Source organism: Nuphar pumila, chromosome 10, assembly GCF_984573655.1.
Source record: "Nuphar pumila chromosome 10, dmNupPumi1.hap1.1, whole genome shotgun sequence".
Taxonomy (NCBI): Eukaryota; Viridiplantae; Streptophyta; class Magnoliopsida; order Nymphaeales; family Nymphaeaceae; genus Nuphar; species Nuphar pumila.
Window position 1 is genome coordinate 87,668,986 of NC_143258.1, and position 27,421 is coordinate 87,696,406.

Below are 27,421 nucleotides of genomic sequence, written 5' to 3' on the forward strand. Positions count from 1 at the left end.
GCAGATGTCGATTGGGCAGGGAGTGCGTCTGACAGGAAATCCACTACTGGTTTTTGTATAATGATTGGGGGAAATCCTGTTTCATGGAAGAGCAAAAAATAGAAGGTTGTCTCAAGATCCAGTGTCGAGGCTGAGTACAGGGCCATGGCCAATGCAGCGTGTGAACTCACATGGCTAAATGTTCTCCTTAAGGAAATGGGGTTGAAACAAGATAACCCCATGAAACTCTTTTGTGATAATTAGGTGGCAATACATATAGCAACCAATTCAGTTTTTCACGAAAGGACCAAGCATATCGAAATAGCGTGATTGCCATTTTGTTCGTGATAAAGTTCAAAACAAAGAAATTGTAACGTCGTTTGTCAGAAGTGAAGATCAATATGCAGATATTTTCACTAAACCGATGACAAAGGAAAAATTGCTTAGTACAATGTCCATGTTGGGAATTGTAAATCTTCACGCCTCCCAACTTGGGGGAGAGTGTTAAGCATATCTATCTTTGGATATGCACCTGCAGTTGCCTTGTTGAGGAGACCTACCATCACAGTAGGTAGTTTTTGGATCTTTCTTTATCTAGTGGCATTTAGTTACCCTGATAAGGTTGGCATAGATTCGGTTGTTGGGTTGCCTCTTTTATCACATTTTAGAGAAGAAAACCTATTTTTGAACTCTTGTATATATATATGCTGCGAGGTTGCAGGTGTGTGAGTACCTTTAATAAGACACAAGATCATCTTTCTCGTGGATGTAGCCTGTATATGCCGAACCACATATATCTTTGTCGTGTGGTGTTTCTTTATAGTTTTTTTGTTCTTTAGCTATGCATCCAAAACTTGCTGAGACCTTCCCCATTGCAAACACATTTCTACCCACTTAAAGAGAGGAATAGATAGTGGTACACAAGTTGGTAAGTTTCTTATGAGAAAGAGAGAGAGAGAGAGAGAAAATGTTTCCCTTGGATAATGCACGAATTGAGAAGTAAAAAATGGGTTTAGGGAATGAATTTTTTGGAAAGAACAAACAATTGATCTTCATTCATCAAAAGGAAAATTTATTTGACTGCCATTGTAGTTGACATTTCCTACAACTGTTGTAATATCACCCAAGTTCTGATTGTACAAAGAAGTAAGAAGGTCGACAATTGAAGCCATAAAGTTGGCAAGAGATTGAAAGATCAAACCATCAGATTCTGAGGATGCAAAATATGACTAACCAACCCAATTATTCACAGGATTGGGGGCACTTGATCACAGCACCATAGCCTCTCCATGCTCCATTGTCGTAGCACATTCCCTCTAACTCTAAGGTTCATTTGATGGTCAGGATAATTGGTTGTTGACTTCTCTGGAACAAAAAAGTCCTGGACAAGATGTTCTTAACGATTATTTGTTCAATGCCTAAATTGCCAGGATAACTTTGTCCTAATAAATAATTCAGTGTTTGATTGAACAAATGGAAAAGGTGAAAATGAAAATACAAAACTGTAGCAGCTGGATTTGAATCAAATGCTCCAAAAACTGAAACTCAAGCACCGTACCATCTTAATGGATTGACTACAAAGATCCAGCTTGAACCTAAATCCGGAAACAAACATTCAATTTCATGAAGAATGTTGATTTTACTAAAAAATGAACCACCTTTTGCTGAATCTGAATCTGGACCAGGCTCCAAACATTCAATTTCATAAAAAATGCATTTTTAAAAAAATGGTCCATGTTTGAACAAATCATGGCATGCACGTATTTATGACTAAACCAAAAACAAGTATTTTTGTGATCGTTCAACTAAAAAAGCTTGCACATACATGCACGATAAATGAATTTTCATGTACACGCACTTGCTCATATTTCATATCAAAAAACTCGTACACCAGTCCATATGCAATACATATGAAATCATCATAAAGTGAGACGAATCATATGTAACCATAAAATATCACCAACTAGATAGAGTTTTAATCCTAAAAAATTCACCATCAATAAAAGAAATTACAATACCACCACCATGGAGCAACCTAACGTCAAAAGCTCACCACCAACTCCAACATCCACGAAATAATCATCCACCATCCACCCAAACAAAGTTTTCAAATACAAGCCATAATCATACAAAGAAGACAAGCCAAACAAAATCCAAAACGTAGATGGCAAAGCAAATGCTTAAGTAATTGTATTAAATTAATTATGCACTTCTCGCCATCTCACCATGTACTTCAAACCTAGCACTTGCTTCTCAAAAATTATAGTATGACATGTAAAACGCTCCTTTGTACTTGCAAACTTGGGTTAGGCAGGTCACCCCATAAATTATAGATGTCTAGTCTTTCCTTCAAATATCACAAAATACTTACCACAAGGCATCATCTTCGTACTCCTTGCAAACATAGAGGCAAAACATGTACCAATAGATGTAATAAGGATTCAAATTTGTGCAAAGACAATACATATATTAGCACAAGTAATAAGATCTCACATCTGCAAAGCAAAACATAGCAAATGCATCAAGCATATATACAAAGCAAACTATTTCACATAGCGGGTGCGGCGATGCAGCACTTTAAAAAAACTTGGGTTGGGGGGGTACGGGGAGGGTATATATATATATATAAACCTTCCCAATGAAAATGTTTTGGTGCTTTTTATCAAAATTCTGACTGTACAGATGTGTTCAGCATGATTGATTTACTATAAATCGACACTTGAATCATGAATTTTGGATAGAAAAAATGGTATCTGGAGCCTCAAAAATTTATGAAAATTGTACGCCGTTGATTTTGAAACTTATAAAAACCTATCCATGCATCAGAATCAAATGCTCCAAGAACTGCTTCCTATAAAACCAAGCATCAGAATTTTGAAAAAAAATACCAAAAATCCAATAAAACGTCCATTGGGGAGGTTTGAGAGAGTTTTCATATATATATATATATATATATATATATATATATATATATATATATATATATATTAACAGTTAACACTTAATACTAATGAAATAAAAACAATTATCATATCATCAATTCATCATGCACAGACTCATCAACAGAACTGAACCCAAGCTTGTTGGGTTCGGGTCAGCAAGCCTTGGTTTGGTTTTGATGAACCCAACACCTGGGTTCGGTTTAGTTGAACTGAGCTGAACCTAAGTCTAGGTTCAACAGAGCCGAACCCAGTCAGCCTTGGATCGGTTCTACTGAACTCAGGCCTAGGTTCGGTTATGCTGAACCTAGCTGAACCCAAGCCTGGGTTCAACAGAGCCGAACCCAGCAGCCCTGGGTTCGGTCCTTGCACCAACGAGGAGAAAGAGGAAGAAGAAAGAGAGGATGAAGGGAAGGAAGAAGAAGAAGTAGAAAGAGAGGAGGTAGAAGAGAAAGGAATAAGAAGAAGATGAGGAGAAGGAAGAAGAAAAAAGATAGGAGGAGAAGGAAGAAGAAGAAAGAGAGGAGGAGGGGGCGGCATGAGAAAGAGAGAGATGTACCTATATCATCGTTGTCGCCACTGTCGCCGTTGTTGTCACTGCCATCGTCATTGTCATCGCTACCATCGGAAGAGGAGGGGGGGCACAATCATGCCCTAACCCTTTCCCTTTTTTTACACATTTGGACAAAAATGAACTCGGTCAAAATTAACTGCACCCGGAGCAACAAAACTTGATTTTTTTGGCACCAGGTGCAGCACCCACACCCATGTTGAGTTAGCATCAACACGGGTGCGGTGTCCTCCTAGGTGAGTCCATGTGACTTAGGAAGCAAAATACTTATAAGGACTGCAATTGCATTTCTTAAACTATTATTGCTATATATACTTCTGGTTCCATAGATAGATGGTCAAAACAATTGAATCGATGACTATGAATACAATTGAAGATGGAATCATGAACAACTGCCCTATTTGGTCTCCTCCATAGATGGAATGTCACATTAACTATTATGCACACCCACATAATTGAAAAGGCAATTTCCCCTTCATAATTCATTGTGGTAGAATTGTACACATATTGATAACAAATCTAATTATAAAAATAATATAACTATTTCACATGTCAAGAATATTTATAAGTGCCGTAAAAAAAAGTGTATAGATCAATTGACTATCAATAACTGCACATGTTCACATATAGAATTAATTTATCAATTGACTGACCATTAACATAATCCACCAATCAACAAATAAAATGATGACTATAAATAACTCGGAAGAGTTTCTTGGATATTATGGGAAAACATTATATTAAAACATAACATGTAAAATAAAAGTAACCATGCAAACTCATTTTTGGAGTTAGCAGATACATACCTAAGCTTGGGAGAGTTTGTTAGATAACCATTTAACCCTCATATATGGTTCCAAATTAAGGAATATAGTTGCCTTCTTGACATCTTCAAATAGATCCAATGCCCTCATACGAAAATCTGCGTCAATCTCCTCATTATCATGCATTTCCTTTAGCACCTTTGCGCAGGAGTTGATGAGATTAAAGCTTGATGCATTAGTCATATCCTTGATATACTTGCAAATATTACCTAACATGTCTGGTACTTGCACATCACTCGATGCACGGCGCTTTCTCGACTCTTTTTCCCCTTCTGGCCTAGCAGAAGATGATGGCTCATTAGGGAGTTGGATTTGAAATGGGCCTTCACTTTGTGATAAGGATGTATATGATGCCATCTCATCCACTGGCTCAGGCATGGGAGTATCGCACTGCAGATTTGTTTCACTAATTGCATGGGGTGATGGTGTGTCTTTATGTTCTTCAGCTAGAGTTGTTTGTCCAAATATTTCCACACAGTGTTCATAATACCTCCATTTATCAACATTTCTGTATTGCTTTCTTGTTGGGTATTTCTGCATAATACAAGTAGACTACTCAAATGGATGTATTTTCGTCAGAGAACATTGACTTTACAAATGAATGCATGATTACCTGAACATACTCATTCCACACCTCATCATCAACCTGGATGCATTTTTTTTCGCTGTCCCACTCAAAGCCACTAGTGTTTAGTATTTCTTTGCAAGTCTGCATGTTTGGCTTAGCACGCTTCAACTTATTCCTGATCTTATCTAGAGTGAACTCAGGCCCAAACCTATCCATCATTTTTTCTTCAACTAGCGTCATCGCCTTATGTTTCAATCCCCCTCCTGATTTCATGCTAGGTCTATGTGCTTGTTCTACCATGCACTCGAATAGATAATCGACTTGATAATCACTCCATTTCAAGTTACCACACTTCTCACTCTGGGCTTCATTTTGTTGAGTCACTAAACAATGAAAGGACCACCATTAAGCCACAAGACAGGGCCAACCATACACAGTTTGTTGGTCTAAGGATAATATAAAACCAGTATAGCAAATTTAAAACGAACTATAATTTCAATCAAATCAACTTAGTAAAGTAAAAACAAATAGAAGTGCTCCTTCAGCAAAAAAAAAAAGATAGATGTGAACTATTCTCACAAGAAATTGCAAGTGGAGAGAACAAATTGAGATTGAACATTTTATTATTTACTTAAACCTTATCAAATTATGACATTGAATATCCAATTTAATGTAAATAAAGTAAAAACCAATATAATTTAATTTTGAAATGTCTTACTATGAATTAAGGGATGCACAACATATTTTCCACAATAACAAAAAAGAAAAACAATTTTTTTTGAAATTTCATGTCATTTAACAAGAACTTATGAAGGCAGTGATCATCATGTCTTGAATATCACTACTTAATTCATTATGTACATATATCACATACATACAAATGCACATGCATGCGTGTGTGTGTGTGTGTTGTAATCAAACAAGATAGCACTATTACAACGCCAATGAAAGGCTACACAAGTGCACGAATATAAAATGGTCACTAATGGACCAATAACAATCTCACGAATAACTCTCACAAAAAATAGCACAAGGATTAAAGCCAAAGGAGAGTTTTATAAACACAAAAATGCTTTTGAAAAGCATTGCATACAAGAGAGAGGTGAGGCTCTATTTATAGAGTCTCACCTAATGAATGGGAGGCAGTAATGAATGGGAGGCAGTCCAACAGACGTTGAACTGCCTTCCAATAGTCATTTTTATGACCGTTGGGAGGCAGTCCAACGTCTAGTTGAACTGACTCCCAACAGTCAAAAATTCTGACATGTAAAGACAAAAAAAGTAAACAGAAAATAAAAAATTACATTTCAGTCCCTAGTGGACTGTTCTAAATAAAAGGATGGAAATACCCTTGTCAGGTATTTGTATACACTTACTTTTTACACTCCTCAAACTTACGATGAAATCATTGAAAGTTTGCTAAGAAGATACAAAAATCTAGGCAAAGGAAGAGCTTTAGTGAAGAAGTCTGCAATCTGAAATTCAGATTGAACATATGGCAATGTAATAGTTCCCTTCAAATATTCTTCGTGAACATAGTGACAATCCATCTAAATGTGTTTTGTTCGCTCATGGAAGGTATGATTGTTGGCAATGTATATGTCACTTTTGTTGTCGCAGCATAATTTTGAAGGCTCTGAAATATCAACTCTCATATCTGAGAATAATGCTCGCATCCACAAAACTTCAGCGGTTGTTGTAGTCATTGCCCTATACTTAGCTTCAGTGGAGGATAAAGACACCTTTTGTTGTTTCTTGCATCGCCAAAAAATGAGAGAATCACCTAAAAAAATACAAAAATTAGTTGTTGAGTGATGGTTATTGGGATCTCCTCCCCAGTCAGAATCAGTATAAGCAATAAGATTTAAAGATGAGGAAGATGATAGGAATAGCCCTTTAGAAATAGTTTTCTGAATGTATCAAACTATTCTCAACACGGCACTCATGTGAACTGATGTGAGCGCATGTTAAAACTGACTGACATTGTGTACAACATATGCAATATCAGGTTTAGAAATAAAAAGGTACATTAGTAATCCGATAAGTTGTCTATAAAGTGCTGGATCATCTAATAGTACTCCATCTTCAGCTCTCATTTTTGCATTTATCATCTCAGGTGTATCTGCACACTTTGTATCAGTGATTCCCGAACGTGCAACTATATCTGCTGCAAACTTGATTTGAGATAAAATGTATCCTCTTGGCGAGTAAGTCACTTCAATGCCTAGGAAATATCTCAAAAAACCAAGATCAGTCATATCAAAAGAATTTTTAAGCATACCTTTAATTTCTTCAATTTCCTTTTGATCATTGCCAGTAATGATCATGTCATCAACGTACAAGAGAAGAATAATAAGAGAGGTACCTGTAGATCTTATAAACAAAACACTATCAGTGTAACAAGATTTAAAACCAAATTTCAATATGGTATTACTAAATTGATCATACCATGCTTTAGGAGCTTGCTTAAGCCCATACAAAGCCTTTTGAAATCGAAGAACCATGCCCTTTTCAATAGTCAAACCGAGAGGAGGATCCATGTACACTTCTTCAGTTAAATTTTCATTTAGGAATGCATTTTTAACATCTAATTGATAAATAGGCCATTTTCTAATGGACGCTACTGCAACTAAAGTCCTAGTTGTGGTCATACGAGCTACCGGAGCAAATATCTCCTCATAATCTATTTCATATTCTTGAGAGTATCCTTTTGCAACTAATCGTGCTTTATACCTTTCTAGGGACCCATCACTTTTTGTTTTGATTTTAAAGACCCATCTACACCCTATAGTCTTCTTACCCTTGGGAAGAGGTTGAATAGTCCAGGTATAGGCTTTATGTAGAGCATCTAACTCTATCTTCATGGCTTCTACCCACTTGTCTATGTTTTTAGCTTCATGGTAGTTAGATGGTTCATGATATGCATGGACAACTAAAAGATAAGCACTATAATTTGGACTAAAAGATTCATATGATACAAATCTATCTAGAGGCCTATGGATTCGTTCAGATCTCCTAACACTAGTTTTCTCGACATTTGTTAATTGATTATATCTTTCTAAGGCACACAGATGCTCCCCAATACTTCGTCTAGAATACTATAAGAGATTTTGGCATGGTTCTCTATCTTCACTAGAGTCATTAATAGACTCGACATTTTCAACGTCATTAACAATTTCATTATTTGATTTAGGTAATAAATCAAATAAAAAGGCATACTTTGCTTCTTCCTTGGGTTTTTAAAATCAAATCCATTTTCTTTTTTAAGAAAAGTGATATTTCTGGACACATAAAGTTTATCATTTGTTTGATCATAGCATCGACAACCTTTTTTATTCTCGGCATATCCAAGAAAGACACTTTTTATGGCTTTGGGAGAGAGTTTGTTATATTTTCAAGAAGTACAAAATACTTGCATCCAAATACTCTTAGTCTTTTCAAGTCAGGAGATTTTAAAAAGTTTTTCAATTGGAGAGTTGTTTTCCAAGACTTGAGAAGGCATTCTATTTATTAGGTGCAGCTTCAACCCAGAATTGTTTTGAGTAATCTTTGAGATAAGAAGAGTTCTAGCAGTCTCAATAATGTGACGATGCTTTCTTTCGGAAATTCCATTTTGTTGAGGAGTCCTTGGACAAGATCGTTGGTGTAAAATTCCATGAGTTTTTAGATATGATTGAAATTCATTTGAAAGAAACTCTCCCATGAGTCGGAGCGGAAGACTTTAATATTTGTTTTAAATTGGTTTACAACAAGGTTATGAAAAATTTTAAAACACGAAAAAACTTCTTATTTAAGTTTAAGAAAGAAAATCCAAGTATGTCTACTAAAATCATCTATGAATGTAACATAATATGAGTACCCCTCTTTTGACATAACAGAAGCGGGACCCCATACATCGAGTGCACCAATTCAAAGATTTCACTAGATGAGGAAGTTCTTGATCCAAAAGGTATCATTTTTATTTTACCAAGTATACAATCTTCACATACAAAATCTTTATCTTTACAAAAAATTTCAAAAATGGAAAATAAGATAATTTGGATATACTTGGATGTCCTAATCTTTTATGCCAAAGATCTAAATCTATGTCTTTGACATGATTACAAAAAGATTTTGTGGGTAAACATAAAAAGTCCATATAATAGAGATCTCATCTTCTATAGTCTTGCCCAATCAGCTTCCCTGATTGGAGATCCTGCACCTAACATACCTTAGATAAGAAGAAGACTTTACACCCATCATCGGAAATTTGAGAAACTGAAAAAAGGTTTAAATCTAATTTTGGAATAACCCTTACGTTTGAAACAAATTTTTTTTAAAGTGTCTTTAAGATTTCTGATGCTTTTGACTTTTAAAGAAGTGTCATCGGCGGTTGACACACATGAAAAGTATGAATTGGTGCAATCGGATAGTAGGGATTCATTATATGTCATATGAAAAGATGCTCCCGAATCCAAAATCCAATTGGACTTACCTAGAGAAGAAAATGAAGAGATGGTGGCACCCGATGTAGAAGGAGTAGCCTTAAGGATATTTGAAACGGCCTTCCGCTATTTGGGCAATTGTTAAATCATTGAAATTGCCTTCTTTCTTGATATCTTGAGTTTCTTCACTTAGAGCGGGTACCTTTTTGAATTTGGGGCAATCCGGTCTTATGTGTCCCGGTTTCTTACAATGACGACATATGATTTTGCCCTTGTATCCTCCATGATGTCCTTCTGCATTGTTTTTTTCGTTCAAAATGAGAGGGTTTATATGTTTTTACAAAGTTTTCGGGTCTTGCCATTGCAAGAACCTCATCATTTGACTTATGCATGCCAAGTCTTGTTTCCTCTTGGAAAATTTGCTCAAGAGCATCACTTATAGAAGGAATTGAGGTCCTATGAAGTAAAGATGACCTAACTTGTTCAAATTTTGGCCGAAGGCCATAAAGGAAAGAGAAAAGATTTTCTCTTTCTATTTGAGCTTTTTTCATTTCAATAGTCGAACCTTCCCATTTAGGTTCTAACATGGCTAATTCATCCCAAATGGGAGATAGAATCCCATAGAAATCTCTCACACTTTTGTCTCCTTGTTTAGCATTACGTACCTTGTCTTGGAGGTAATATAGTCTAGCCATATCCTTTTGAATGAAAGAGTTCTTTAAGAAGATTCCATGCATGACATGCTTTCTTGAACTTGATGATGTTGGTGGCAATCTTAAATTCTATGGTATTCATAAACCATGAGAGAATTTGAGCGTTGCTTCCCAATCTTCCAACTTATCTTGGTATTCTTGTAAAGCCTTTTCCTTTTCTTCTTCGGACAACACTTTGACTTGATCTCCTTCTCTTCTAGTCAACTTGAGTTGGGGTTCACTCGTGGAACCACTAACAAAGCCCCATAGCTTTTTGCCTTTGATGTGATTCTCTATTGCCATAGCCCACATTAGATAGTTATTCTCGAATAGCTTGTATGTGATGACCGAGGCGGCATCTCTTTCTCCCATAATGAATTGCAAAAATTTGAATAGAGTGGCTAGCACAAGCGTGAAGGGCACAACAACACAAAGGATTACTAAGGAAGCCTTTTCAAAAACCTTGCTTTGATACCATGTAATCAAACAAGATAGCACTATTACAGCGCCAATGAAAGGCTACACAAGTGCACGACTATAAAATGGTCACTAATGGACCAATAACAATCTCACGAAGGTGATACCGAAAAATAACTCTCATAAAAAATAGCACAAGGCTTAAAGCCAAAGGAGAGTTTTCTAAACACAAAAATGCTTTTGAAAAAAATTGCATACAAGAGAGAGGTGAGGCTCTATTTATAGAGCCTCACCTAATGAATGGGAGGCAGTCCAACAGACGTTGGATTGTCTCCCAACAGTCAAAAATTCTGACATGTACAGACAAAAAACAGAAAAAGTAAAAAGTGAACAGAAAATAAAAAAATTACATTTCAGTCCCTAGTGGACTGTTCTAAATAAAAGGACAGAAATACCCTTGTCAGGTATTTGTATACACTTAATTTATGTGTGTGTGTGTGTGTGTGATGAACAGAGCCCCCATCTTATATCTTGTTAAAGGAGAGTTTTGAACCTTCTCATCCTACCTCCTGATGAATTGTTGTATTTTTGTTCTTTGTTTCCCCTAGGCATGTCTTCCCTTTTATGCCAGTAGTTGCATTTAGATTATTTGTGTCTTTATCAAGTACATTTTACTACTAAACCCCTTAATCTAACAACATTACATACATAATAAGGCTTGATCATGTCCCTTTTGATTCTTCTGCCTATCATAGAAATGAGAATGTTAACATGGAAAGTTACATGAATAATAACATCTATTAATAGATGATATCATCAAACAAGCAATAAGATAACAATAAAAAATAAAAGTTCCAAGAAAGGGGATAAAGAAATGAACAAAGATGATGAAAAGTGAAAACTCATAAGAAATGGATCTAGAAATCCCAAATATACTCATCCACAATGACCATACCAGCATTAGCATTATGTTAGATCCAAAATTCCCCCAGCCTCCATACCTCTTCTTCCCCAAAGATAGTAGAAAAAAGAAAACCATGAGGAAAAAAGAGACACATGAATTTATTAACTTCGTTCAGGCCAGAATGCACCACCAACAGCTAAAATATGTTATGAACAGAAAATTAGCAAAAGAAAAGAAAACGAACAAAACAAACTGAAGGAAAATAACCAAGAATAAATTATGTACAAAAACAAAAGGAAAAAAGTAAACAGAGAGAAATTATGAACAAAAACAAAGCTAAACAAAAATGTACATGTAAAAAATACATATCAATGCCAACTTATCCACAGTTAATGAGGGACTCCTTACACTGGGGATTTGTTTCACTCATTGCATCGTGCAATCCTGTGTCTCTATGTTCACCAGTTACAGTGGATTCTCCAAATATCTCCACACATTGTTCATAATACCTCCATTTATCAGCATTTCTACATTGCCTTCTTGCTGGGAATTTCTGGGTAATACATATAGACTATTCAAATGGAAGTATTTTTACATGTGAAAAACAGACTTTACAAATGAATGCATGATTACCTTAACATACTCATTCCACACCTCATCATCAACTACAATACATTTTTTTTCATTGTCCCATCCAAATCCACTTGTGTTTAGTAATTCTTTGCAAATCTGCATGTTTGGTTTTGCACGCTTCAACTTATTTTTTATCTTATCTAGAGTAAACTCAGGCCCAAACCTGTTCATCATTTTTTTTTCAACTATCCTCATCGCCTTATGCTTCAAGCCCCCTCCTGATTTCATGTCAGGCCTACGTGCTTGTGCTACCATGCACTCAAATAAATAATCAACTTGATAATCACTCCATTTCAGGTTATCACCCTTCTCCGTCTGTGCTTCATTCTGTTCCACCACTGAACAATGAAAACACCATCATGAAGCTAAAAGGCAAAGCCAACTGTACACTTTGATGGTCTAAAGATAACATAAAACCAATTATAACATATTTAAAACCAACTATAATTTCAATAAAATCAACTTATCCAAATAAAAACAAATATAAGTACCCCTTCAACCAAAAAACATAGTAGAAGTTAAAACTCAAAAGAAGGTTAGAGAGAGAGAGTACACACATCAAAAGAAATTGCAACGGAAGAGAATATCAATAAAAAAAAATTGAGATTGAACATCATATTATTCACTTAAACACTATTGACTTATGAGACTGAACTTTTCAATTTTAATGTAAAATGATAACAAAAACTAAAGCAACGGTTTTTTAAATGTCTTAAAACGAACTAAGGAATGCATGAGTAACAAATTTTCTACCATAGCTATAATTTCCCCAATAAATTTAAAACTCCTTAAGATGACATATTGAAATGTGATGTCATTTTCTGAGAAGTTATAAAGGCAATGATCATCTTGAGTACCCCAACTTCTCCTTTTATATACATAAGATACATTACAAATTTACATGCATGCATGCTTTTATATACATACATACATATATGGGACTATGGGTTATTTTTTTATTTTGGTCCAAACGACCTCATGGATGTGATCTACATGTTTTTAGTGGGAAAGGGCTTTTGAATCGCTGGAATCCTACGTGTGTACAGGTTCTTCTGGCAATGCAAAATCAAAGGTTGTAAATGCACCGATTTTTCCAAGCCAAAAAACATGTTTTTTCATTGAAGAAATGTGATACAAGAGTCAATTCCCACTAAATCCACCATGATGAACACATCCATGAGGGTAGATTGAGTCAAGACAACTTGCACCATGAAATTTCAACTAGAATGTACCTACAATAGACTGTATTACATATATATATATAGAGAGAGAGAGAGATGTAGCACCTAAACCGTTTATGCCCTAAACCATCCTAAACTCTTCTGAAAAACATACTTGCATGTGTTTCTTGCTTAATCCTAACTTGTAGATGTGTTTTTCATTCCTTATTCACTAAAAACCATGCTTTGGATCAAATTGATCAGATGAGAAACCTTGATTTCTATTTCACCAAGTTTTGGTGCAATATGAGCCGTTGATTTTCAACCGCTTTGAATATGTATCTAAACATGCAAAATGCCTAATCTAACATGTATTCTACTAAGCCATAAAGAATATATCTATGAGTTCGAATCAAACAAACACCCAAAATTCTGTCCCTTTGAAGTCATTTAGGATGGTTTATGATATATATATATATATAGTCACCAGTATCGTCTGTACCGGTGTTATTAAAAACGTGCTTCAAGGCGCAAAAAGTGTGCCTCGCCTCAAGGCGAGGGGCTTTATGCCTTGAGGCGTATGGGTAAAGCGTAAAAGCCCCGAGGCGTGCGCCTCATACGCCTTGAGGTACACGCCTCCAGGCGAGGCGCGCCTCAGGATGAGGCGCATATGCCTTAATAATTTTGGTCAAATGAGGGTCAAAACTCTCATTTGACCAAAAATTAGGGCTAAGGGGTCGGGGGCCCTTTATGTTTAAGCCCATCATTTTTTTCTCACCCCACTCTCTCTCTGTTTTTTTTCTCACAACAGTCTCTCTCGGCTCTCACAGCAGTCTCTCTCTCTCTCTCGGCTCTCACAGCATTCTCTCTCTCGTGGTGGAGCTCCAAAACAGGTACGCTCTCTCTCTCTCATTTCTAGTTTTTTCTCTTTCTCTCTCGTTCTCCTCTTCTTCTTATCTCTTCTCATTTTGAGCCCATTTACACGTCTTCTTCAAGGTAGCTTGTGCATGTAAGTCTCATGCTACCTTTATCACTCATTTCCAAATGCTCATCTAGCATTGAGTTGCTGTTATATCCTACTAGAGTCCTTACCAAAAAAAATCTTTCCGTCCAGTCAAATGTCAATAGAAATCTTGTGCACCAGCTAACTTGCTTGCTGAGGGTAAAAGCAGCCAAAGTATCAGGCCAAACACTGCAAACATTTGTAGGCAGAGATAGAATGCACAAATAATATATTTCCAGCAAAACCAGAAGTCTAAAAATAATTTAACTAATCCATGTAGCTTGTGGATAACTTGTTGATGGCAGAAGCATAATGCACAATATACAGATTAATTGGCTATGTCAAATCTTAAGACTTTGTTGACAGTGCGCGGTTGCACTTCCTATAATTTCTCCAGTCTCATAATATAATTGCAGAGACATGATGAGTGCCAATAAACCCGTCATAGATAGGTTGATGTTGCACCTTCTTGTTGGAAATATCTTCAACTCATCCCAGCAGGATCCTAACGCTATACTTTTCCATAGAAGGTTTATATAAGCACAAAAAGGTTTCTTGATGCTGGGGAATTCTTGGATTGACATTCACATTATTGCCAAGTGTTGTCAAAAAGTCTTTCCCCTATTAAGCCCAGCCTTATTAAAACCAGGTTTGGGGACAAAGCTGGAGTGTGCAGTGTTTAGGTCAGTGTTGTGAAAAGCGTTGAGGCGTAGCGAGGCGCTCCACCAAAATCTGAGGCGAGGCGTAAGCCTCGAGGCGCAAAGCGTAAGCCTCAAAAAAAATTTTTATTAAAACTTAAAAAAAAACTATAAAAATTATCTAAAATTATAAATAAATAAGAAATGCTTTATTGATGAAGCAACAACCAACAAAAAATGAAAAATCTCAAATAAATACAGAAAAAATATGAGATTAACATGTAAAAGTAACATTAATGCAACAACAAAAAATAAAAAATCCCATCCTACATCTTTTATTGTTGGTCAACTTTACCACATGAAAAATAAGCACAGAATGCACATAATAAACATGATCCAAGGATTGGTTTTGGCCTTTGAGTTTGGATCTATAGAAAACACATAATGTACTGTTAGAATGAGTCAAATAACGTGCCATTTTGCATCTGGTTACATGTGTTCTAAATCAATAGACAGAGAAAAGAAAGCATAGTTCAATGGCACATATATAAAGCAGCACATGTAGGTGCAAGCGTTAGTTTGTTACCACTAGCTAGCAACTAATGTTGTTGACCCGAGTCATGATGCAAGTGGGGAACCCAGAAACAGATTCATACTTCAACTCAAAGGGGCTGGTAGAATATGCATGGAGTCATGCAGTCATACCAGACAACATGTATCTCCTCATATCTCATGTCTGTGATTTCAAGTTTCTCAACTGGACAAATGAATGTGAAGCTGCGAGTTGAAAAAGTTTCTCAAGTTTCTCACGTGATACAACATTAAACTGCACAAAGATGGGTAAAAACAGATACAGGGTTGAGAAAAAAGCAAAAATGAAAAAGAGAGAGGGGCGACGGTATCACGCGCGCGAGAGAGAATGTTGTATCACGTGACAGAGGAGAGAAGAGATAAGAAGAAGAAGAAGAAGAAGAAGAAGAGGAGAACGAGAGAGAAAAGAAAACCCGTACCTGTTTCTGGTCTCCACCACAAGAGAGAATGCTCTGTCGTGAGGGAGAGAAGGCTGCCGTGAGGGAGAGAAGGTCGTGAGAAAAAAACAGCGATAGGGTGAGAAAAAAAAGTAAAGGAATAACATAAAAGAGTCGGTAGGGCTTTGTTTAAGCCCTAGTTTTTGGTCGAATGAGGGTTTTGACCCTCATTTGACCAAATCAATTGAGGCATGTACGCCTCATTCTGAGGCGCGCCTCGCCTCGAGGCGTGCGCCTCAAGGCCTATGAGGCGCACGCCTCATAGGTTTTGCGCTTTACCCATGCGCCTCAAGGCATGAAGCCCCTCGCCTTGAGGCGAGGCGCGCTTTTTGCGCCTTGAGGCGCATTTTTAATAACACTGGTTTAGGTGAACCCCCTGAACACCTACCCTCCCCTTTCTACCATCATCATCAACTTCCATGTTCCAGCGGTCACTAACCTTTTTTTTACAGGAACATTCAGCCATTTTACAGCTGACGAGTGGCTAAAATGGCCAGCTTTTTCCTTTTTGTTTTGTGTGTGATGAATGTCCAGCTAAAACCCATTGTAGAAAAAGTTTGAATCGTTTAGCCTTGTTCCATTTAACTCTTTTGGCTTGGCTTAGTTCACATTTTTTGGTTAAAGAAGATCTTGTGCACTTATTGGTTTCTCATATACACAAGCATGTATATATTCATTATTCAGATTGCAACTGCTATTAGTTTATTGTTTGTTTGTGCATTTGTTGACTATTGAATAATAAAATGCAACAATTTTTTTTTCTGTTATTTTGAATGTGTCTTTTATCAAAGAATGGTACTTGTAATCTAATTTTTTGTGTTAATATATATTTTCTTATATGTATTTTTGCAGTTGAGCAATGAGAAAAGATGTAGTATGAGATCATGGAGTTAAAGTTCCAAATCCCACTAAAGATCCCAAACTCGTAGGACATGTAATTTGCAATTACTGTCATAAACAGACTACAAGAGGCATTTATAGGTTAAAACATCACTTAGTTGGCACAAAACATGGTGTAAGCATGTGCGAAGCGGTTCCACCTGATGTGAAAAGATTTTTTCAGAATCATCTAAAGGATCAGAAGTAAAAGAAACAAAATGAAGAATAAAACAAGTTGGATAACGAGAGGGGTGTTTATTTTGGATCATTAACAAGCGATAATGTGCTCAAAGAAACCAGTGGATCGTGTAGTGATGAAAAAACAAGCGCAAGTGGTCCTATGGACCTCTTTGTGAACAAAAAAACACGACAAACCACAATAAACATTGCTTTCAAAAGGGATGAAAGAAAAAATGTATGTTGTGCCATTGGTAGATTTTTTTATGCAAATGCCTTATCATTTAATCTTTGCAACAGTCCATATTTTAGTGCAATGGTAGAAGCTATTGCAAAGATGTAGTTCGAAACGCGAGGAATAAGGTATATAAAGAGGTTTATGACAAGTTGGATACCAAAGAGGGCGAGAAGGATATTTATAGGCTTGCAAAGATGAGAGATAGGAAATCGAGGGATCTGGGTATGGTTAGATGTATCAAAGATAAAACACAAATGGTTTTAGTCAAAGATGAGGAGATTAAGGAGAGATAGAAAGATTATTTTGATAAGCTATTTAATGGAAGTCATGCTCAAGATCTTGGAGACTTGTCCATTCCTTTTCATGAGATGAATCGTGATTTCATGGGCAAGATTCAAAAGAAAGAAATTGCAGAGGCTTTGAAGAAAATGAAATCAAGAAGGGCAGTTGGCCCAGATGATATACCTATCGAGGCTTGGAAATGCTTGGGAGAAAAAGGTTTAGAATGGTTGACAAATCTTTTTAACAAGATTTGGCGGACAAATAAGATGCCTAATGAGTAGAGGAAGAGTACGTTGGTGCCTGTATATAAGAATAAGGGTGATATACAAGATTACACAAACTATCATGGTATAAAACTCATAAGTCATACTATGAAACTTTGGGAGAGGGTGATTGAGTCTAGGTTGAGGAAGGTTGTCATGATATCGGAGAATCAATTTGGTTTTATGCCCGGAAGATCAACTATGGAAGCTATACATATTCTTAGACAACTTATTGAGAGAAATATAGAGAGGAACAAAGATTTGCATATGGTTTTTATTGATTTGGAGAAGGCATACGATAGAGTACCTAGGGACGTTCTCTGGTGGACAATGATGAATAAAGGTGTTTCTCTGAAGTACATTAGTATAATTAAGGATATGTATAAAGGAGCAGTAACCAATGTCCTTACTTGTGGAGGGGTGACAACCAATTTTCCTATAACGGTTGGGTTACATCAAGGATCTGCTTTAAGCCCTTTCATATTTGCTATAGTGATGGATGAGCTTACGAGATCAATTCAAGAAAATGTGTCGTGGTGTATGTTGTTTGCTGATGATATTGTTTTGATTGATGAGTCTAGAGCTGGGGTTAATGCTAAGTTAGAATTATGAAGACAGACATTGGAAGCAAGAGGTTTTAAATTGAGTAAGAGTAAGACAGAATATATGGAATGTCGGTTTAGTAAGCAACAAAGTAGAAATGGGAGTGTAGTGAAGCTTGGTCAGCAAGAAATACCGGTGGATGATTGTTTCAAATATTTGGGATCTATCATTCAGAAGTATGGAGAAAATGATGGAGATGTAAATCATAGGATAAAGGTTGGGTGGATGAAATGGAAAAGTGCAACTGGAGTGTTGTGCGATTGTAGAATGCCATTGCGGTTGAAGGGAAAGTTTTATAGGACGACTATTAGGCCCGCTTTACTATATGGTACGGAATGTTGGGCTGCCAAAAGACATCATATTCAAAAAATGAGTGTAGCTGAGATGCGTATGCTTAGATGGATGTGTGGAAATACAATAAAAGATAAGATTCAGAACGAGGAGATACGTAAGAAGGTAGGCGTTGCACCCATTGAAAATAAGATGAGAGAGAATCGTTTACGGTGGTTTGGACATATTCGACGAAGGTCTAATGATGATCCAGTTAGAAGGATGGAGAAATGGGAAAATATATTAGTTAAAAGAGGTCGGGGGTAGGCCTAGGAAGACTTGGATGGAGATGATAGGAAAGGATAAGAATGCTTTGAACCTCACCGAGGACATGGCATTGGATAGAAATGATTGGAGGAGAAGGATTCATGTGGAAGACCCATAATGATTTTCTTTGTTGGTTCATATCGCCGACCCCAATTGTTTTGGGATGAAGGCATTGTTGTTGTTGTTGGTAGAAGCTATTGCAAATTATGGGCGAGGGTTCAAACCGCCTTCTTATCACGAGATCAGAACCTGAATTTTGAAGGACGAGGTAGATTATACTCACGAAATTTTAAAAGAATTCAAAAAGGAATGGTCAAAGATTGATTGCAGCATTATGGCAGATGGTTGGACAAATGGAAAAAGAAGAAGCTTAATTAATTTTTTTGTGAACAGCTCATTTGGGACAATATTTTTTAAGTTCGTTGACATTAGCGACATGAAAAAAGCTGGTGCAAATTTGTGTAAGTTGTTTGAAGAAGTTGGTGAAAGTAATGTGGTGCAATTCATTACAGATAATGCATCAATTTATGTGGCAGCTGAAAATATGTTAACAATAGGAAAAACATGTTTTTGGACACCATGTGTGGTGCATTGCTTGAATTTTATGTTAGAAGATATTGGAAAAATATCAATTTTTAAAAATACAGTGAAAAAGGCAAAAAAATTTACAAGATATAACTATAGTCATGCATGAGTATTAAATTTGATGAGAAAGTTCACAAAGAAGAAAGAACTTATACGTTCAACCGTCACTTGTTTTGCTACAACATATCTCACGCTTTATAGTATTGGATGTTATAAAAAAGAGTTGAAGTCGATGTTCTTGGCTTCAAATTTTAGATCATCTAATTACTATAAGAAATCTAATGTTAAGAACATTTCTTATATTGTTCTTAATGATCATAAGTTTTGGGCTGCCATATCATATGCAATTAAAACTACACTACCGCTCTTGAAAGTGCTGTGATTAGTGGATGCAGATAAGCCTTTTATGGGATTTTTGTCCAAGACAATGGATAGAGCAAAGGAGGAAATTGCTTCAAACCTTGACAAGGTTGAAAAAAAAATATAAACCTATTTGGGATATCATTGATAGACGATGGGACTTGCAACTTCATAAGCCTTTGCATACAGCTGCCTATTATTTAAATCAACATTTTCATTATACTGACAACTTCAACCCGGATGGAGAAGTTATGAGTGGATTTTATAATTGTGTTGAAAAATTGGTTTCTGATGCAAATGTTTGGTTGAAAATTACAACACAAATCGATGCATTTAAAAAGGCAAAGGGGTTATTTGGTAGAGAGGCAACTGTTACAACAAGAAAATTAAAAAGTCTTGATAAGTTTGCAATTATATTGTTATATTTGTTAATATTTTTTTATGTTTTTGTTAATTATGACATTCTTAATGTTTTTATCAAATTTTTATTGTTTTATTTGAATGCAGCTGACAGGTGGAGTTTATTTGGGCACGAAAATCCTAAGTTGATGAATTTTGCAATTCGAATTCTAAGTTTGACGTGCGGTGCATTGGGCTGTGAGAGGAATTTGAGTACTTTCTCATTGGTTTGTGACTTTGTATTTTATTTTTGAAATACATTTTTATAAGTGTAATTATCTTATAATTGATTATCAATGATTTGAAATTATAGGTGCATACAAAACAGAATAATAAACTTGAACATGAGAAGATGAATGCATTGATTTTTGTAATGTACAATATGAAATTAAGATAGAGAAATATGAGGAGGAGGGCTACCAAAGACCCTATATATCTAGATTATATACACTCAGACGATGAGTGGATTGTGGAGAAAGAAGATCCAATGTTGCCTAGTGATCCCAATTGGTTGGAGGATTCATGGTTGGATCCGAAATTCGATATAAATGCCATTGAGTATGTGCCTATTGAAAAAGTCACTTCACCGCATGATTCACAAAGTGGTTCTACGCAAGACAAGTCTTCAAGAGATCGAGGTAAAGCTATATTCCTTTTACCTTGTTATAAATATAAATGTATTTTTTTAATTACATAAAATAAGTATTTAATACATGATTTTTTATTGAAGGAAAAAGAAAAGCGAAAGAAGTGATCGAGGATGTGGAGGAAGCAAGTGCAGACGATGAAGAGTCAGAGAATGAAGATGAAGGAGAACCTATTTATATGGATTCCTAAGATGATGACATTGAAGACTTAAATATTGATGATGATGAGACACAAGAAGAGCCTAGGCCCTAATTCATATCATAGAGATATGGCCATTTATATGTTTTTTGGGGTCTTTCATTTGTAATTGTAAATGTTAACACTCTCATTTTGAAGAGTTTTGGACAAATATATTAACATTTGGTTGTTAATGCTAACATTCATTTTTTAATTATGACATGATGTTGTTAATGTTAATATGCATTTTGTTGTTAATGTTAATTTTTTATTGAATGAATGCTCATATTTTATTTCTTAGATACTTACATAGATCAAGTTGTTGCATTAATGTTACTTTTACATGTTAATCTCATATTTTTTCAGTATTTATTTGAGATTTTTTATTTCTTGTTGGTTGTTGCTTCATCAATAAAGCATTTTTTTTATTTATAATTTTAGATATTTTTTATAGTTTTTTTTAAGTTTAAAAAAAATTGAGGCTTACGCCTCACCTCAGATTTTGGTGGAGCGCCTCGCTACGCCTCAACGCTTTTCACAACACTGGTCTGTACCATTCTCGAAAATTTCTCCATGAGGTTTTTCTCAAGAGTTTATTTTCAAAAAGTGGCTTTCCTTGGAAAAATCTTGGAAGTTCTAAGAAAATGAAAAAATATAGAGAATAAAAAAAGATAAGAAAATAATAAGTTTTGCATTATTTTTCTTGCAAAAATATAAAGAAACAAATCTGAAAATCTTTTAAATATAAAAGAAACAAAAAATAGAAAAAGTAGCCTCAAAATATATAAAGGTAAGATTTTTTTTTTAAAAAATCATGAAAACATCATGATAATATCACCATATTCTACGTTCTGATGATATTTTGAAATATCTCTTTATTGGATAATATTTTCAAAATATCGACAATAGTGGAGACTATGATGTGTGTGGGTGTGCGTGCATGCATGTGTGTATGCATGTATGACCAATAGAGCCCACTATCCTACATCTGGTGAAGAGGGAGTTTTGGACCTCTGTGTCCTCTTTCTTGGAAGTTTATTGTACTTTTCTTTATTGTTTCCCTAGGCATGTCTTTCCATTTATGACATTAGTTGAATTTAGGTTACTGTCCTTACCAAGTATGTTGTACTATTAAACACTTCTATCAAACAAACATAAAAGGCTTGGTCATGTCCCTTTTGGTTCTTCTGCCTATCATAGAAAAGAGAATATTAAAATGAAAGTAATATAAACAATATCATTCATTAATAGATCAGAGACCAAACAAACAATAAATAAAGAGACGTGCTAAGAACAAAAGTTCCAAGGAAGGGGATAAAAAAAAGGCAAACAAAAATGAATAGAGATGATGAAATTCATGAATGATGAAAACTCATGAGAAATGGGTCTGTAAGTTCCAAACATACTCATCTACAATGTCCAGACCTGCATTCACATGTTAGATCAAATTTCCCCCAACCCCTATTCTTCCCCAAAAGACAATAGGAAATACAAGATCAATGATGGCGGAAAAAGATACTCATGAATTTACCATATTATGAACAGAAAATTAACCAAAAAAGTAAATGAATAACACAAAACTTAAAAAATACAAAGAATAATTATGTACGAAAACCAAACTAAAAATAGTAACTAGAGAGCAAGTATGAACAAAGCAATGCCTAAGAAAAGCATACATATCATGAAAAAAAATACTAGATTATGCCATCTCATCCATTGGATCAAAGGGGAGAGTCTTACACTCAGAATTTATTTTACTCTTTTCAAGTTGCAATGCCATGCTTTTAGGTTCATCAGCAACAGTGGATTGTTCAAATATCTCCACACATTGTTCATAGTACCTCCATTTATCGGTGTTTCTAAATTGCCTTTTTGCTGGGTATTTCTGCATAATATATGTAGAGTATTCAGATGGATGTATTATTGTGTGTGAGAAACACTGACTTCACACATGAATGCATGATTACCTGAACATACTCATTCCACACCTCATCGTCAACTTGAATGCATTTTTTTTCATTGTCCCACCTAAACCCACTAGTGTTTAGTAATTCCTTGCAAATCTGCATGTTTGGCTTCACACGCTTCAACTTATTCCTGATCTTATCCAGCATGAACTCAGGCCCAAATCTATCCATCAACTTCTTTTCAACTATTCGCATTGCCTTATCTTTCAATCCCCCTCCTGATTTCATGCCAGGAAATCGTGCTTGTTCAACCATGCATTCAAATAGAAAATCAACTTGATAATCACTCCATTTTACGTTCCCACCCTTCTCAGTCTGTGCTTCATTTTGTTTCATCACTAAACAACGAAAACACAATCATGAAACCACAAGACGAAGCCAACTACGCACACTTTGTTGGTCATCATATAAAATCAATCATAGCAAATTTAAAACCAACTACAGTTTCAATAAAATCAACTTAGTAGAATAAAAATATATATCAGTGCTCCTTCAACCAAAAAAGAAAAATAGAAGTGAACTGCTCTCAGAAGAAGGCTAGTGTGATTATGTGTGTACATATATAAATATATGTATAGGGAGAGAGAGAGAGAGAGAGAGCACGGATTTAAGAAATTGAGATTGAACATCTTATTATCTATTTAAACATTATCAAATTACATGACTGAACATTCAGTTTAATGGAAATGAAAATAAAAAACTAAGATGACTTGAGCACATGTTTCTGGAAATGCCTTAAAATCAGTTATGAGATGCTTGACTAACAAAATTTCTACCATAGCAATAAAGGAAAAACATTTAAAATTCCATAAGATGTCTTTTGATATGTCATGTCATTTTCCAAAAAGTAATAAAGGCAATGATATTTGTCTTGAAAAGGAGAAAAGAGAGGAGCCTATATGCTGTGTCTTTTGGATTCGATTGTAATATTCAATTACAGAAGCACAGCCATATACATGGTTAATTTTTTACTGCATGAGTATATCACGGGGTAATACAATAATGAGTTTATCAAGGATGCAATAAACAGAACAGTCAAATATTCAATTGAAAGAGGAAGACCTAAAACATCATCACACCTTAAGCAATTCATATAGAACTTTTTATTTTTACGCCACAAAATATGCCATTAATAACAATTTGCCATCTTGACAAGCACACCAATAGTAAGAGAATCACATTGTATCAAAATAAACGGCCGACTGATCAAAGAAGAAGAATTCCTCAATTATCAAAACAACTTAAGTGGGCATGAACCTGTACCTCTGGAAGGTGCTGCTACTTCCACCTTCATTGCTTGCCCTGCCTTGTGATGAAAACAATCGAGTCATGTATCAAATTAAACATTACAACATAAAGTTTTAGTAACTGACCTACAGAAGCAAGCTAATGCCTTATAAATCATAACTGACTGACTGAAAAATACCTCAAGAAACTATAATTAAATTCAAATACGCTAATAATACTAACAAAGAATCGATGAATGACATGCAGCGCCAGTTGCAACAGCAGGCAAAAATACGACAAACTGGATTGCAATTAGTATAACGCATGTATATGCATAAGGATCTTCTTAATTTTAAAAGTGTCAATATTGTCAACGACTTAGATGCACAAGATTATTATGCCATTGGATTGAAATGAAGTTAGCAAAGAAGCAAAGTAGCTTCAACTTGCTGGAGAAAGGCCCAAAAAAAAAGTATGCGAAGATCCATCTGCAGTGTGCATTAACCAATTGTTTGGCAGCTTATCAATGATAAAAAACTTCAAGAAGAAATAATTAAGAGAAATCCATAACGATAATTTGTTATATAGCTGTCTCTGATAATAAAGTCCCCCATGGATACGGATATCAAACAAAGAATTGATATTCCTATACATTTACCCAGCAAAACTGTCACTAAACAATTATCTAGCAAGCAATGCACATTTCACATATATGATCACTTATTTAAAAGGCTTCCTTCCCCTATGAGAAGGCAATTTAAACATTTCTTTTCAGTCTAACAGAAGACTGTGTTTCCCTATGAAATGGAAATTTAAACATTTCTTTTCAGAATAACAAAAGACTGTGTTTCCCTATGATATAGAAATTTAAAGATTTCTCTTTTCAGTTCTATAGAACTAACTCAGATACAGCCCAAATTAGATGTAGGCTAAGCAAAGCCAAATCCAGATGTAATGTTGGTGTATTTTGATTGAAGTATACTTGATAGCAGGATAAATATAACGGGAATGCATGGTTTACCAAGAAACTTTCACTCTGGTCCAGTAAAAGTAAGTATAATCGTTAAATACCTGATATCTGTTGAAATTTTTTGTGATAAATTGTGACTATAGGCTTAGAGGCAAGGAGCCATTAATTGAATAATGAAAAGGTTAATATGCATTCTTATGTTCAAATAAGATGGATAAATGTGAGAGCCATAATGGAACTTTTTAAGTAACTCTGCTAAAGAATCCCAACAAATACATGTGATAGAACACACAAACCATAAGTGACTTCACAAAGAAACACATCAGCAGATTAAAGAGGCTGAGTCATGCTTTTGGACACATGGATTTTTGGTTATGATGCACAACCAGCAGACCAGCAACTACTTTTTGTGATATCTCATTTAAATGTAAAGAGTGTGCCAGAAATTGAGGGAGACAGAAATAAGGAACAAAAATATAGACTTAAGAATCAAATTTAAAGTAATGAACACTTTGCCAGAGGTCTGAGGTTGGGAAACATGAATAAATTATTACAAAATTTGATTTTTTGTCAAACACTTCACACTTTCACATTTTTGTTACCAGCACAATATGCATAACCTGATTCAGTGCAAAACAACAGTTTTTCTTCTTCTTTTCTCCTTACATCAATTTACATCATATCTCTATTTTCCAACAGCCAAAGCATTCTTGCTTAGCAGAATCATAAAACCATACCACAAAAAGAAGATTAGGCACAATTATAGGCACCATGTTTTGTTGGCCCAAGTGCGAGCCAATGGCTCACGTGGAGCCTGTGTGGCCATTTGGTTTCATGCATGTGGAACCCTTAACGAACACTAAGTACTTAGTTTTTTAAACAAACCAAGTTTTCAGTTTTTTAAACAAACCAAGTTTTCCAAAACTCAACAAAACCATCCATTTTTGTGACGGTTAGGAGAGTCATCGTATCCCATTTGGGTACTGTTGAGAAATATTGGGAAGGTCCCTTTCAGTATGGAGTTAGGTTTTATAGAGAGAGAAAGGGGCCACATCCCTTAAAGATCAAGCAAGAACACCGTCGACAGAAGGGCTTCTAACTAAGATCTTTCTGGCGCTCTCTCATCATTGCTAGCCCACCACCAAATACCAGGTGTTGGACCAACGCTTCTGCTGCAATTGATAACCAGTTTCGTGCTGCCACCCGATCACACAGTGAACGTCGAGGAACATTACAACCAGATTTCAACGGAGAGTGCACTTCTACGGATCAGGTCAAACAATCAAGGGCTTCTTTAGGCCAAAATTTAGGTACCCGTCTAGCAATAAAAGTTCCTTTGAACCAACCACTTTTCCATCCTATACGTCTCACACACAACCGGTATTTTTGACATAGAAGGCACTGTTCTGCCCAAGCAGAAGCGGGAAGATTTACATCCGCACATAATGACTCTTTACGGACTTTGTATCAAACAGTTCATATGCAAGTCTCTTACCCCATACCGTATCAGCTGCGCCTTTTTTCCCGCAGTCACAATTCTGGTTATTGGAATTTTCTCGGCAACAGAAAATCTCGGGATATTTAAAAAAAAAAAATTCTCGGGTAAAAATATCGGTATTTTTATTTTCAATATATAAAAATACATAAACACATAAGAAAACACTTAAAATAAAGAAACCATAAATTGATCGCATTAGTAACTCGCTAATATCACAATAAAATCGCGATATTTTTAAAATATCGCGCCTTCTCAATATTATATCGGTTTGTGAAAATATCGCGCTAAAATCGGGAGATTTTCAGAGAATGTCCTAAATTTGTGTTCATGTTTTTTCCCTTATCAATATACTACTTATGAAAAAAAAAAAGGCATTTGATCAAACACTTGGTCTACATCACTCGCACAACTATAGAAAAACAAATAAAAAGAGGGACTAACCCAATCAAAATGGTCGATCATTCACTTTACTTCTCGCTAAACAATTGAACCTCCAAAGGAACCGAAACTCTTCTTGTTGAAACTGAAGCACTTACCTTCCCTCTTCATTCGCACATCCGCCCGCCGGAATCCGCTGAGGTTCAGGAAGCAGAGGGAAGGAATCCGGTAGCCAGCAGTTTAGCGCGACTGATTTCGTAGAAAGACTCCGTCTTCTCGCCGGATTTGAGCCCTAGCTCGCCGGAGATTTTCTTTTTGTGTGTGTGTGTGTGTGTGTGTTTTGGGTGTCGGTTGGGGGGACAGACTTATGGAACAATTATATTATCTGACAGT

The 27,421-nt window shown here is 35.6% G+C and overlaps 1 protein-coding gene across 4 annotated transcripts; it reads right to left on the minus strand.

The window, feature by feature from the left end:
- Positions 1-1,009: 1,009 nt before the first annotated feature.
- On the minus strand, positions 1,010-27,421 carry LOC149827219 (uncharacterized). Of its 4 annotated transcripts, none has more exons than XM_090019208.1 (9): positions 27,092-27,421; positions 24,219-24,261; positions 22,956-23,293; positions 22,729-22,873; positions 11,952-12,289; positions 11,727-11,871; positions 4,927-5,264; positions 4,296-4,847; positions 1,010-1,360 (listed from the first exon to the last, which is right to left on the minus strand). In XM_090019208.1, the coding sequence occupies exons 1-8, from the start codon at positions 27,110-27,112 to the stop codon at positions 4,296-4,298; spliced, it is 1,920 nt and encodes a 639-aa protein (XP_089875334.1). In that variant the 5' UTR covers positions 27,113-27,421; the 3' UTR covers positions 1,010-1,360. The 4 variants fall into 4 exon arrangements, with proteins under 4 accessions (XP_089875334.1, XP_089875333.1, XP_089875335.1 ...); XM_090019207.1 differs by lacking the exon at positions 1,010-1,360 and adding an exon at positions 1,821-2,373; XM_090019209.1 differs by lacking the exon at positions 1,010-1,360 and adding an exon at positions 1,821-2,373 and having other exon boundaries at positions 24,219-24,257; positions 27,187-27,420.